Source organism: Octopus bimaculoides, chromosome 25 (genome assembly GCF_046866305.1).
Source record: "Octopus bimaculoides isolate indiv1 chromosome 25, ASM4686630v1, whole genome shotgun sequence".
NCBI classification, from domain to species: domain Eukaryota; kingdom Metazoa; phylum Mollusca; class Cephalopoda; order Octopoda; family Octopodidae; genus Octopus; species Octopus bimaculoides.
The window spans coordinates 30219074-30232839 of record NC_142952.1 but is presented as its reverse complement, the minus strand read 5'-3'; the positions used below and the strand labels follow the sequence as shown (position 1 = coordinate 30232839).

General features: G+C 39.9%; 1 protein-coding gene across 4 annotated transcripts in view; it reads right to left on the bottom strand.

Moving 5' to 3' along the window:
• LOC106874442 (uncharacterized) overlaps positions 1-13766 on the bottom strand; it is a 29647-nt gene that overhangs the window by 368 nt on the left and 15513 nt on the right. For 2 of the 4 annotated variants that reach the window (XM_089342293.1, XM_089342292.1), the window contains exons 2-12: positions 11423-11538; positions 9881-10073; positions 9032-9127; positions 8040-8183; positions 6882-6986; positions 5955-6079; positions 5336-5474; positions 4590-4712; positions 3257-3387; positions 2582-2667; positions 1383-1681 (exon numbers count right to left, since the gene is read on the bottom strand). In XM_089342293.1, coding sequence (XP_089198419.1) covers positions 1383-1681; positions 2582-2667; positions 3257-3387; positions 4590-4712; positions 5336-5474; positions 5955-6079; positions 6882-6986; positions 8040-8183; positions 9032-9127; positions 9881-10073; positions 11423-11481 — 1500 coding nt within the window. In that variant the 5' untranslated portion in view covers positions 11482-11538. Of the gene's footprint in view, positions 1-1382; positions 1682-2581; positions 2668-3256; positions 3388-4589; positions 4713-5335; positions 5475-5954; positions 6080-6881; positions 6987-8039; positions 8184-9031; positions 9128-9880; positions 10074-11422; positions 11539-12350; positions 12489-13737; positions 13757-13766 lie in introns of those variants that run through there. The other 2 variants (XM_089342295.1, XM_089342294.1) reach the window with 2 other exon arrangements.

Sequence of the window (13766 nt, the reverse complement as noted above, 5' to 3'; positions counted from 1 at the left end):
GGGCGAGAGAGAGTGGAGGAGAGATGAGAAAGTGTTTGTATGAGAGAGAGAGAGATATTGTGTTTATATCAATGTATGTTTGTAAGTGTTTGTGTGTGTGTGTGAGAGAGAGAGAGAGAGAGAGAGAGAGAGGAGAAATGGTATAGAAAGTGAATTTGTATGAGAGAGAGACAGAAAGAAGAGGAACAGGAGAGAGATAGATAGATAGTGAGTGAGTGAGTGAGAGAGAGAGAGAGGTAACATGACACAAGAGGATAGATGTGTGAGATACAGAAGGAGGGAGGTGTCTATGTGTGTAAGAAAAAGACAGTTAGAAATGAGAGTTGGTGTGTTGAGAAAGATATATTAGATAAACATATATTTATATTATATATATATAATTATATAAAAGGGATCAGGAAGGAACCTTTTCCAACATGCTGAAAGTAGATGCCAAAAGCACTGTCTACTTTCAGCATGTTGGAAAAGGTTCTTTCCTCATCTCTTTTATATAATTATATATATATAATTACCAATTTAGTATATAAATTACCTACAAAGATTTATTTCATGCTGGCCACTTGACATAATCATTAATATGATTTTATCCTAAATTATATACATACATATATATATGTGTGTGTATACACACACAAATATATATATACATACATACATACATATATATTCCTTTGTTTCAGTCATTTGACTGTGGCCATGGTGGAGCACTGCCTTAAAGTGTTTTTCTGACCTCGGGACTTATTCATTGTAAGCCTAGTATTACGAGGACGTAAACACACCAACACCGGTTGTCAAGTGATGATGTGGGATCAAACACGGACACAAAGTCACACACATAGATATATACATATTCAATTTCCGTCTACCAAATCCATTCACAAGGCTTTGGTTAGCTCAAGGCTATAATAGAAGACACATGTTCAAGGTGCCACGCAGTGGGACTGAACACACAACCATGATGTTGGGAAGCAAACTTCTTACCACATAGCCATGCCTGCCCCTATCTATCTATTTATCTCTCGATATATGATTTTATTGGTTGAGTCAGCGGAGAGAATAAAATTAATTCTAAGAAACATCATCATCATCATCATTGTTTGGTGTCCGCTTTCCATGCTGGGAGGTTGTACCAGGCTCGTCTGATTTGGTAAGGTTTCTACAGCTGGATGCCCTTCCTAATGTCAACCACTCCAAGAGTGTAGTGGGTGTTTTTTACGTGCCACCAACATGGGGGCCAGTCAGGTGGCACTGGCATCAGCCATGTTCAAAGCTTGCTTTTTATGTGCCACCGGCACAGGAGCCAGTCAGGCGACACTGGCATCAAGCCAAAATTTTATTTAAGAAAAACAGAAAAAGGTTAGAATTCATGAGTGATGACTTACCACACTGTCATTCGGTTTAGGCTCAATGCCTATCGCATCAATCACATGCTGAAGATTTGTTTGACTAGTTGAGTTTAGGGCACTGTTTAGAGCTGAGAGTGATTGGTGGACTCTGTCCCCAACTTCTTTACTTAACCGATGGTCGACATCAACTCTTTTGTTCTCCTTCTCCATCTCTTCTACTCCTACTTCTTTGTCATGTTCTTTGTCTGTCTCTTCTTCTACTTCTTCTTCTACTTCTTCAATTTCCACTTCTTCTTCATCATCATCATAATCTTGTTCTTCTTTGTCTTCCGTTTCTGCAAAAAGTAGAGGGATTAAAAAGCAAATAAAAATAAATATATCAACAAGAGCACTCAGAGAGCGCGAACCTCCACCAAGGCAACACCAACGTCCTCTCAATGATTAGCTGGAGAGGATTTTTAAAACGAGAATATCTGAAATAAACTCGACTGTTCTCACAAACGAGAATACTAAAAATGAACCAGATTGCTCTCAAAAATTGAGTAAAAAAACCAGAAAAATAATCCAGAATCCTTGTCTGGTACCTGATCGATCCCAATGGTAGCCATGGAATATGAAGGTGGCTGTAGAAAATTTAGTAACAGTAATAAATAGTTTATCCTTATCTAAAACCTGCCAAAGTTAACAAATTCATCATTCAAAAATAGTTACAGCCTAAAGGGAAATAATTGAGAAAGACTTGAAAGTTAACGTAAGATCGTAATCATGTAAAGTAAAGTAAATATAACAAATAATCCAGAAGCCTTGTCCGGTACCAGATCAATCCCAAAATCTAATCAGTTTGTGCCAGTCACGAAGCCAAACATTCCTGAAAGTTTCATCCGAATCCATTCAATGGTTCTTGAGATATCTTGTCCACGGACAAATAAGCATGACTGAAAAGTTTACAAGCATCTGCATATCAATAAAACACTATTGCCCCTGAAAGTTGTTCTTTATACTTTCTACAGACTGCTTGAAGCTTACTAACTCCCTACACTTGGATCCTTGGATCTTACCTTCATGTGTGTGTGGTGCAAAAAAAAAAAAAAAACAACATGAAGATGAAGTAAAAAACCAAAACAAACAAACAAGGTATATTAGGATGATGTTCAAGAGAATTGGAAGAACTCGTCAATGTTTTGAGCCAATTCTCTTCTCCAGAAATGAAAGGATAAATGAAGAGAGAATCTTACCTTCGTAAAATTCTTCCTTTTCTTGTCTGTTTTGTTGCTGATTTATCAGTTGTAATTCTAATTTTGCTGTTTCCTCGTCAACGTTCCTGTAATTAACGCGGTGGGGTAAGAAAACAGAACTTTGCAAAATAGCTCAGCTAAACAAAAACACCAAATATGATAAAAAACAAAACAAAACACCTTATTCAGTCTGAGGTTATAGTAGAAGATACTTGCCCAAGGTGCCACACAAAGAGATTGAACCTAGAACCATGTGGTCGGGAAGCAAACCTCTTATTACACAGCCATGCTTGTGCTTGCCTACCTACCTACATACATACACACATACACACATGCGATGGGCTTCTTTCAGTTTCTGTCTACCAAAATCTATTCACAAGGCTTTGGTTGGTCCGAGGTTATAGTAGATGACACTTGCCCGAAGTGTCATGCAGTGGAACTGAACCTGGAACCATGAGATTGGGAAACAAACTTCTTACCACACAGCCCTGCCTGCACCTATATTGTTTACCATTTTACATTCTGTTAAATATTTCAAAAGTCAAGGAGTTTGTCTATGCAACCCTTTCAAAATTATAACCCATCCCTTAGGCTGGGACCCTCCATGCTAAAAAGATCAAAATATAAATGATTCTGTTTTCTTTACTCAAAGGAAAAAGCTATAAAGTTACCCACCTGGCTTGTGCCATCCAAACCTCATCAAAATTCTCTTCCACTTCATCAATCTTCAACTGCATTTTCGTTTTGTGGTTCTTCAGTTTCTCGGTTTGATCCGAGATTATTTTCCCCAAAACAACTTTCTCGGCCTAATAAGAAACAAAAATAAAAGAATAGATACATACACATATCACCATTCCCATTTAATATCCAATTTTTAAAAGTGGCACTGGGTGGAGAGAGACAATTGGGTTGAAAGTGCCCAAGTGGTGGAAGTATACGACTAACCAGCTCTGAGGAGCAGGGACCATTAAAATAGCAAAATGAAAGATGGAGGAAGGAGACATCGCAGCTGTGGACCAGGATTTGGAGTGTGTCCATCAGTGATGGAGTACCAATCATTTGAGTGGCTCTTCTCTAGATGTGGCCCAGAATGTGTGCATGACAGCAGCAATGTCCCAAATGTGGGAACAGAACTCAATTTTGGGCCATATTTTGAGACTTGTAGAGTAACTGTTGGAAATTGAAGCATCTTCTGGTTTTGGAAGAGAAGGACCTGTTTGTTGGGGTGTAGTCTTAGCTATGCTAAGGATGTACTTTCGTTAGGCGAAATCTTCAGTGATAGCAATGCCCAGAGTTTGGAGTGACAGTGAGAGCTCTGGCCGAGTGTCACTCATATTTAGAGGAAGTCTGAGATGGTGCTGTTTTGGGAGTATTCACTCACCTTCAATACCTCTAACCCTTCTTTCATAATGGTTTCAAATTTTGGCACAAGGCTAGCAGTTTCGAGGGAGGTGGGGTAAGTCTGTTTACATTGACCCCAGTGATCAACTGGTACTTAAGTTATTGACCCTGAAAGAATGAAAGGCAAAGTCAACCCCAGCAGCATTTGAACTCAGAACATAAATCCATAGGAACTGCCATTAAGCAATTTTTCTGGGAGGTAACAATTCTGCTAGCTCGGTGTCTTAACTCTTCTTTCATCTTAGAATGACATTAGGTCACCAGTCTAAATTAAGAGTAGCACCTCATCATCATCATCATCATCGTTTAACGTCCGTTTTCCATGCTGGTATGGGTTGGACGGTTTGACTGAGGTCTGAAAAGCCAGCGGCCACACCAGACTCCAATCTGGCAATGTTTCTACAGCTGGATGCTCTTCCTAATGCCAACCACTCTCAGAATGTAGTGGGTGCTTTTTATGTGCCACTAGCAGAAGAACCAGTCAGGTGGGCCTGGCATCAATCACGTTCAGGTAGTGCTTTTTATGCGCCACTGGCACAAAAGGCCAGTCAAGGGGCAGGGTTATGGCCTACAACAGAGATCAAGATTTTAAAAAGTTTTTACCCACCTTTAATAACTCTAACTGTTCTTTCAGACTAGAATACTCTTTCATATATTCTTTATGCTTGACCAGATCTTGATGAAGTTGCTGGTTCTCATTCTGTAGAGTTTCCAGCATCTCGTAGTCATTCTGTAATTAAGAAACAAGAAATATATGAAACCACCCTGGATTTAGAAATTATTTTTATCTGGAAAGAAAAAAAAAAATTATTTTGTGCTTAGAATCTATTCATCATTTTCTTTACATCGAAGTGATGAATTAAGATAAAAGATAATCAATTAAACTTTTAGCATTTAAACCAGCCAAATCTGGCCCAAACACTCTACCTGAATTCTAAAGAGTTAAAGTCAGAAGAAAAGGAGTTAAGCTGTTATTAAAGCAATCGTAGGTTTTCAGAAAACCTCTCTTGCCACACACGCCCAGTAAGTGACCGAGACCTTTGGCAATATCCTGTGCTCAAGAAGACCTGTCAAGCCAAGTGAGATCGTAGAAGTGGCCAATGTTTGTGTTATGTAACTGGCACCTGTGCCAGTGATATGTAAAAAGCACCCACTACACTCTCAGAGTGATTGGCATTAGGAAGGGCATCCAGCTGTAGAAACCATGCCAAATCAGACTGGAGCCTGGTGCAGCTCACCAGTTTTCAGTCAAACCGTCCAACCCATTGCCAGCATGGAAAACAGATGTTAAATGATGATGGTGATGATGATGTTTATGTAAACTACCCAGGTATCTATCCATTTGCCACTAACCTTCATTCGATGTGCTTGATCTTCTTTGTACTGTTCGAGTTCGGACTGCAGGTTGGTGATGGTGGCTATTTTTGTTTGCAGATCGGTCCTCAATGTAATTACAGCTCTCTTGAGGAGGTCATCAGATTTACCATAGTCACTGAAACGAAACCGCAATTCACAGACGATTAAATACAATCATCAAAATCTAAGGAGATTAGTTGTGGTATTAGAAAAGGAATTTTTAGCTCCTATTTCTAAATTAGGTGTGTGGCAAAGCAATTAGCTGACATCTAGTTATAAGTATGTTTATAATTATAGAATATTTGTATAATTTTACCTAGAAAGGTTATTTTAATGTACCGATCTACTTGGTAAAATTATTAATTAATTTTACCCTCTTTATTATTAATATATATATATATATATATACATGGTAAGCTTCTTTCAATTTCTGTCAACGAAATTAACTCACAAAGCTTTAGTTGACCTGAGGCTATAGTACAAGACTTGCCCAAGGTGCCGTGCAGTGGGGACTGAACCTGAGACCACTTGGTTTGGCAGCAAGTCTCTTAACCACACAGCCATGCCAGCAACCTAAACGTAATTCCATATCAATCCCAACAATATTTGTACTTACACCAGGTCGTCATTCTGCTGCTTAACCAAAAGTCGGAATTTATAGATTTCGTGTTCGCCTTCCTGTCGCTGTTTTTCAGATTCTTCAAGATTCATTGTGAGACTCTCATTTGCAGCTTCCAAATTCTGAAATCCAATAGATAATATCTATAATATAATCCTTTCTACTAAAAGCACAAAGCCTGATATTTTGGGGGAAGGGACTAGCCGATTACATCAACCCCCAGTGTTTCACTGGTACTTAATTTATTGACCCCGAAAGGATGAAAGGCAAAGTTGACCTCACCAGAATTTGAACTCAGAATATAATACATCTAATACAATAAATACAGGTATATGGTGTAGTGGTTAACATATTCAAATTCACACAAATACAAGTAGAGGACACTTGCTCAAAGTGCCATGCAGTGGGACTGAACTCAGAACCATGTGGTTGGGAAGCAAGCTTCTTACCACACAGCCACTCCTGCACCTGTATGTTTATAAATAATTAAAGAACGAAAACTGAACCTTTATCTGTAAGTATTGTCTGGTTTTATTTTATCGATTTCTGCCATTTTTTTTAGGTTCAGTCTCACTGTGTGGCACCTGGAGCAAGAGTCTTCTGCTACAGCGCTGGGCTGACCAAAACCTTGTGAAAGAATTCAGTTGACAGAACATGAAAGAAGCCTATTGTGTACATATGTGTGTCTGGTCCTGTCATCGCATGATGGTTGTAAACGAGTGTTATTCTTCTCCAATCTTCCATGAAAAGCATGTCTGGTCATGTGGAAAATATTACCTTGCTTGGAAACAAGTGGGGAGTTGGTGACAGGAGCAGCATCCTGTTGTTATCAAATTAAGTTTAAAGGAAGACCTACCATTAAGAGGGAGGAGGAGGAGGAGAAGGTGGTGGTGATGGTGGTATGGGAAGCAAAGTGATTTTTACCTCTCGTTTCCTTTGTAAAACTTTGCATTCAGATTCCATGGATTCAAACTTTCCCTGGAGGATGTCTTTTTCCTCTTGAACAGCTTTCAATTGATTCTCACATTCCTGCATAAAATAATTATATCAAAATAACAATAATAATAGTAATAATGGTTTCAAATTTTGGCACAAGGCCGATATATTCAAGGGAGGGGGCTAGTTGATTGCATCGACCCCCTGTGTTCAACTGGTACTTATTTTTTCGACCCCAAAAGGATGAAAAACAAAGACAACCTTGGTGGAATTTGAACTCAGAATGTAAGGATGGACAGAATGCCACTAAGCATTTTGCCTGATGTGCTGACTATTCTACCAGCTCGCTACCCTAATAATAATGATAATAATAATAATAATAATAATAAATGCCCGGATGCAGTATTAGGCAGTGGTTCTCATGGCTTCTTATCTTAATTGATTGGAAGTGCTATCATGTACATTGTTTTGTCTTGGTATAAAAAGATGGGCTACAGCAAATATTCTGCTCAATACCACAGATTTGCTTGTCAGTTGTTTGACCTTAACTAGTTGAGCATGTCCCTTAATGGTTGATGATATGTGCATCTCTGATCTCAAGCAGAAGTAGTGGGAGAGCATCATAGCCATGTGTTAAGAGGAATTCTTTGGGGTTTGAATAATTCACCTTTGGAAACAAGGGTGTTTTGCTCAACATCCTTAAACAAACCTTATTCAGGGACCTTCTGAGCGGGATGGGCTACTCGACCTGAAGAAAATTCTAACTGGGCCCCACCTGCAAGGTCATGCGCTGTTTATCTTGATATAAGATCACCATGTCGTGCACATATGGTTGTGATGCATGTGCCTGGTGTACCCTTATCAGACAGGTAGTCACGAGGGGTATACTGGGCTTCGTATTTTTTTACCCCAGTGTCACTTTGATGGCATGCACTGTTATTTCACTCAATAATAATAATAATGTTAATGATGGTGGTGGTGATGATGACGATGATGATTATAATAATAATAATGGTTTCTGGTTTAGGTACAAGTTGAGCAGTTTTGAAGGGAAAGGGGTTAATCAATTTCATTGACCCCAGTACAGTACTCGACTTGTACTCTAATTTATTACTGACCCTGAAAAGATAAAAGGGAGGACATTACCTTTAGCTTTTCTGTAAGCTGCTGGATTTGCTGGTTTTTATTGTCGTCATGTCCATCAGCAGATTTGCTGCGTTTCTCCATGTTGTGCATCTTGCGCAAGAATGTCTTGTGCAGCCGCTCATGTTCGGTTCTTAGAAGAGCTGCCTGAAATGGCAAAAAGCAAAGCAAAAACTCATTGGGAGAAATCAAAGAATGATGAAGAACATAATAATTTATCATCATCATCATCGTTTAACGTCTGCTTTCCATGCTGGCATGGGTTGGACGGTTTGACTGAGGACTGGCGAGCCAGATGGCTGCACCAGGCTCCAGTCTGATCTGGCAATTCGTTCAACTAAAACTCTTCGAGGCATTGCTTCAGCATGGCCACAGTCAAATGACTGAAACAAGTAAAAGAAATCAAAATCAAATCCGCTGACGTGGCCGATGACAGCACTGTCTGACTGGCACCTGTGCCAGTGGAATGTTAAGGCACCATCCAAGCGTGACCGTTGCCAGGGTCACTGAATGGTTCCTATGCCAGTGGCACATAAAAAGCACCATTCGAGCGTGATCGTTACCAGTGTCGCCTTATTGGCACGTGAAAAACAACATTCGAGCAAGGTCGTTGCCAGTGCCGCTGGACTGGCTCCTGTGCAGGTGGCACATAAAAAACACCATTTGAGCGTGGCTGTCGCCAGTACCGCCCGACTGACCCTCGTGCTGGTGGCACATAAAAGTACCCACTACACTCTCGGAGTGGTTGGCATTAGGAAGGGCATCCATCCGTAGAAACCAGGCCAAATCAGACTGGAGTCTGGTGCAGCCCATCAGCTCTGGTCAAACTGTCTAACCCATGGAAAGTGGACACTGATGATGACAATGCTGATTGGCTGTAGTTTGAGGAAACAGAATATTATTTATTCCGTTTGCAAAACAATGGGGGCCAACAAAAAGTAGTAATAATAAAAAACAGTAAATAAAATCCAAAGAATTTGACGAAATTGCTTTACCTTTGACTTGAGATTTGTCACTTGCGTCTCGTGTATCTCTTCTGCTTTCTGTTTCTCTGCTGTGAGCCAATCAACCTGAGACTGCAGTGCCAGGATCTGCCAAAGAAAATTTAACCATTTAGCATTCAGGTTGCTCAGTCAGACATATTGCTTATTTATTCGCATTGTTTTGAATTGATCATGCATTATCTTGTAGCTTCGAGATTTTGATGATGTGATTATTTATTTATCAAATGATGTTGTAGGGTAGGTGTGAGAGGCTCGATCTGGCCAGTTTGAACATAAATCAAGTAGAAGAATATTTGGGCCAGTTATGGCTGTTTTAACCCTTTAGCGTTCATATTACTGTCGAATGTGCTGCTTATTCATTCACATTGTTTGAATTAATCACGCATTATCTCATAGCTTATGCGATTGCATAATGAAACGCTGTGTTCCTACAAGTCATTAATATACAGCGTGGGACCTTGAAGACTGCTAAAATGCAAGAAAGTATACTAGTCCCTTAATATTCAATATTTCATTTATTCAATAAGACAATCAATACTTCATTTCATTTTACTGAATATATTATATATTCTATATCCTACATTAATGTTATAAGAATATAAATAAAACATAAAAAACAGACAAATTTGGAATTCCTTTGAATAACATATATATACATATACATATACACACACATAAAAATATAATGGGCTTCTTTCAGTTTCCACCTACAAAATCCAGTCACAAGACCGGTCAGTCTGTGGTTAAGTATGCATAAAGTGCCACGCAATGTAATTGAACCTGAACTCACATGATTGGTAAGTAAACTTACAGATAAAGCTTTGAAAGTCTGTGACTGACCTTTTTGGAATTCTCTTCAAGAGTTATTTTCTGTTGCTGACATTCCTTCGTCTTTTTCTCAAAATGTTTATAAACTTTCTTAACTTGTTGTTTCAAGTCAGTCTCGCGGTTCTTGACAAGAATATCGATATGTTGAACCAATTCTTGTAATTCTTGCTCACAGGATCTCATCAAAACGCCATCAACCGGGAGTCTGAAGAGGAACAGAGGTAAAAGGGAGAATCATAAGAACTGAAACCTTATCAATCATGTTTATACTAGCTGGAGACATTCCTTATATTTAATACTTTGCATATTGTGGAAGAATAACCAATTTATTTAGGTGGGGGGGAGGCTCCAAAAGGGGTCTCAGGGAATAGCATCCCTGCCTTCCTGAGCTAGTTTTCCACATTTCTTAAAAATCGTGGTAGAGGCCTTGGTCTCGGGACAACTCATGTCTAGAAACTGAGGTTGGGGGTAAGCAAGGGCATGCTCTCCATAGAAAATCCAGCTCCAAAAAAGCTTCATGGTAGCAAAAGAGAATGGGCACCAGCCAGCCCAAAGGTTGGGGCGGGCTGCACCTGCCTACCTCAGTTGCTATGGCATTGAGGTAGATCCAGTCACCCCCGTTAACAGAGACAAAACCCAGATTTAAAACACTTGTCTAAAGCACAGTTTTTTCATGGCTGTGCAGGTGGCATGTAAAATACACCATTTTGAGCGTGGCCGTTGCCAGTACCGCCTGACTGGCCTTCGTGCCGGTGGCACGTGGTTGGCGTTAAGAAGGGCATCCAGCTGTAGAAACTCTGCCAAATCAGATTGGAGCCTAGTGTAGCAATCTGGTTTCACCAGTCCTCAGTCAAATCGTCCAACCCATGCTAGCATGGAAAGCGGACGTTAAACAATGATGATGATGATGAAAAATTGCCATGGATCCCCAATTTACTATTTGCATCTGTGGACCCTCAGAGTCGATATGGGCCCTGGTTAAGAACCCCTGATTTAGATGATCTATCATGTGAAGTCTGGCTGCTGACTGGCCAATAACTCAGTTTCTCACATCAACAAACAAACCAATATGTCGTGATTTTAACTTTGTAATTCGACAACTCAGGTTCAATTCTCACTCCATCTTGATCTCTTATCATTTATTCAATAAAGTTCATCATCATCATCATCGTTTAACGTCTGCTTTCCATGCTAGCATGGGTTGGATGATTTGACTGAGGACTGGTGAAACCAGATGGCTACACCAGGCTCCAATCTAATTTGGCAGAGTTTCTACAGCTGGATGCCCTTCCTAACGCCAACCACTCTGAGAGTGTAGTGGGTGCTTTTATGTGCCACCAGCACGAAGGCCAGTCAGGCGGTACTGGCAACGGCCACGCTTAAAATGGTGCATTTTACATGCCACCTGCACAGGAGCCAGTCCATCGGCACTGGCAACGATCTTGCTTGAATGTCTTTTCATGTACCACTGGCACAAGTGCCAGGAAGGCGACATTGGTAACGATCACGCTGGTGCTAGTTTAAAACAATACAAATATCCATGAAATAACTTACATGTTTTGATTTTCCAAATCTTTCCACAGATTTTGCGGGGATGCTTCCTTATCGGTCATGTTTGTTGTTTAGCAATCATTGAGTTCAACTAAAAAATTCTTCAACTGCTCCCAGATCTGTTTTTTTTTTTTTATACATATAGAAAAAAAGAAAAGAAAATCCGAGATGTTATGAAGCTTCTTAAAGAAAGAATTTAAAGTAAAGAAAAATAAATGAAGAAAATTTCTGATATTTAACTTAAAAGCAGAAAGACATAAATTTCACATATAATATAGACGCAGGAGTGGCTGTGTGGTAAGTAGCTTGCTTACAAACCACATGGTTCTGGGTTCAGTCCCACTGTGTGGCACCTTGGGCAAGTGTCTTCTACTATATCCTCCAGCCGACCAAAGCCTTGTGAGTGGATTTGGTAGACAGAAACTGAAAGAAGACTATCATACATATCTATCTGTCTGTCTGTCTATCTATCTATCTATCTATCATCACCATCATCATTTAATGTATGTTATCCACACTGGCATGGGATGGGCAGTTTGACAAGAGCTTGTAAACTGAAGGGTTGCATAAACCCTGGTCAAACCACCCAACCCATACCAGCATGGACAACAGACATTAAATGATGTTGATGGTATATGTGCATGCGTGTGTGTTTGGACCCTGCCACCGCTTGATAACTGGTGTTGGTGTGTTTACATCTGCATAGCAGTTCAACAAAAAAGAACAATAGAATAGTACCAAGCTAACCCCCCCCCCCACCAAAAAAAAAAGAAATAAAAAAAGTACTGGGGTTGACTGAATCGACTAAAAAACTCTTCATGATGTGGTGCCCCGGCATGGACACAGTCTAATATTTGAGACAAGTAACAGAAAAACAAAATAACATGAAAAGAAAGGAAAAAAAAAATGCCATCAGTTAAATGACAGATACCTTCGGTAATATTACTCAAAGAAGATAGAGATGTCCAGAGATTGGTAAGAATTAATTAAGAATCCATCGTTGCAACATGTTTAATCCATTTCACAAGGAAAACAAAAAATGGGGAAAAAATGCCAGACCCTTAAAAAGCCCCAGAAATCCTGGATATGATTCTTAAAGGCTATTTCACGACAAACGACAATGATAACAGTATCACCGTGTGTTTTGATTAATACAGTATCATATCACCATGGATACAGACTCCACCCCTGTCGCCAGCTCTCTTCCCCGCCCTCTCCACCTCCAACCACAGCAAGAATGCATTCCCTGATTTATTATTAGAGTAGATTTCTGTGTGTGTGTGTGTGTGTGTGGTTCTCCTGCTTGCTTGTTTCTCTAGGAAACCTGTTATAACTTGACAAACGACCCACGTTGAGTGATTGTGTGTGTGTGTGTGGTGGGGATGGATGGAGTGGGCTGTGAATGTGGATCAGGTGGGGACTGCTCGGTGGTGGCGGTAGTGGTGGAGGAGAAGAATTTGAAGATGTGAGTCTTGTTTTATGTTGTCTTATTCTTTTATGATCATTTTTACTTTATATATATATATATATATTATAGGCGCAGGAGTGGCTGTGTGGTAAGTAGCTTGCTTACCAACCACATGGTTCTGGGTTCATTCCCACTGCGTGGCACCTTGGGGAAGTATCTTCTACTATTGCCTCGGGCCGACCAAAACCTTGTGAGTGGATTTGGTAGACGGAAACTGAAAGAAGCCCAGCGTATATATGTATATATATGTGTGTTTGTGTGTCTGTGTTTGTCCCCCTAGCATTGCTTGACAACCAATGCTGGTGTGTTTACGTCCCCATAACTTAGCGGTTCAGCAAAAGAGACCGATAGAATAAGTACCAGGCTTACAAAGAATAAGTCCTGGGGTCGATTTGCTCGACTAAAGGCGGTGCTCCAGCATGGCCGCAGTCCATGACATCAATACGTCAGAGTGAAAAAGAAACGAGGAAGGTATGAGGTGGTTGTGAGAAGTGCTAAAAATAACAGCTAAATAGCCCTTAAATCACACAAAAATTTTTCTTCCGGATTTTTGCCTAATCGTATGAATTCCCATATGCAGGACACAAATTCGCAAAAATTTTCTGAAAATTCAAAATTCAACCCCCCCCCCCAAAAAAGAATTACGAGGGTTTAAATAGGGTGTTTAAAGCAGAATTCTGCCACATAATTTTACATCCTTGAAAATGAATTTTTGAAGAATTTCCCTAAAACATATACAGCGTAAAGTTACGGAAGAAACAAAGTGAAGAGGCGCCAATTTGTAAAAATGTCACGTCGACATATACATGCACACTTACACTGACATACATATCTTTCGTCTATTAATTACCTTTTAGCCTGTTTCAGTCATTGGACTGC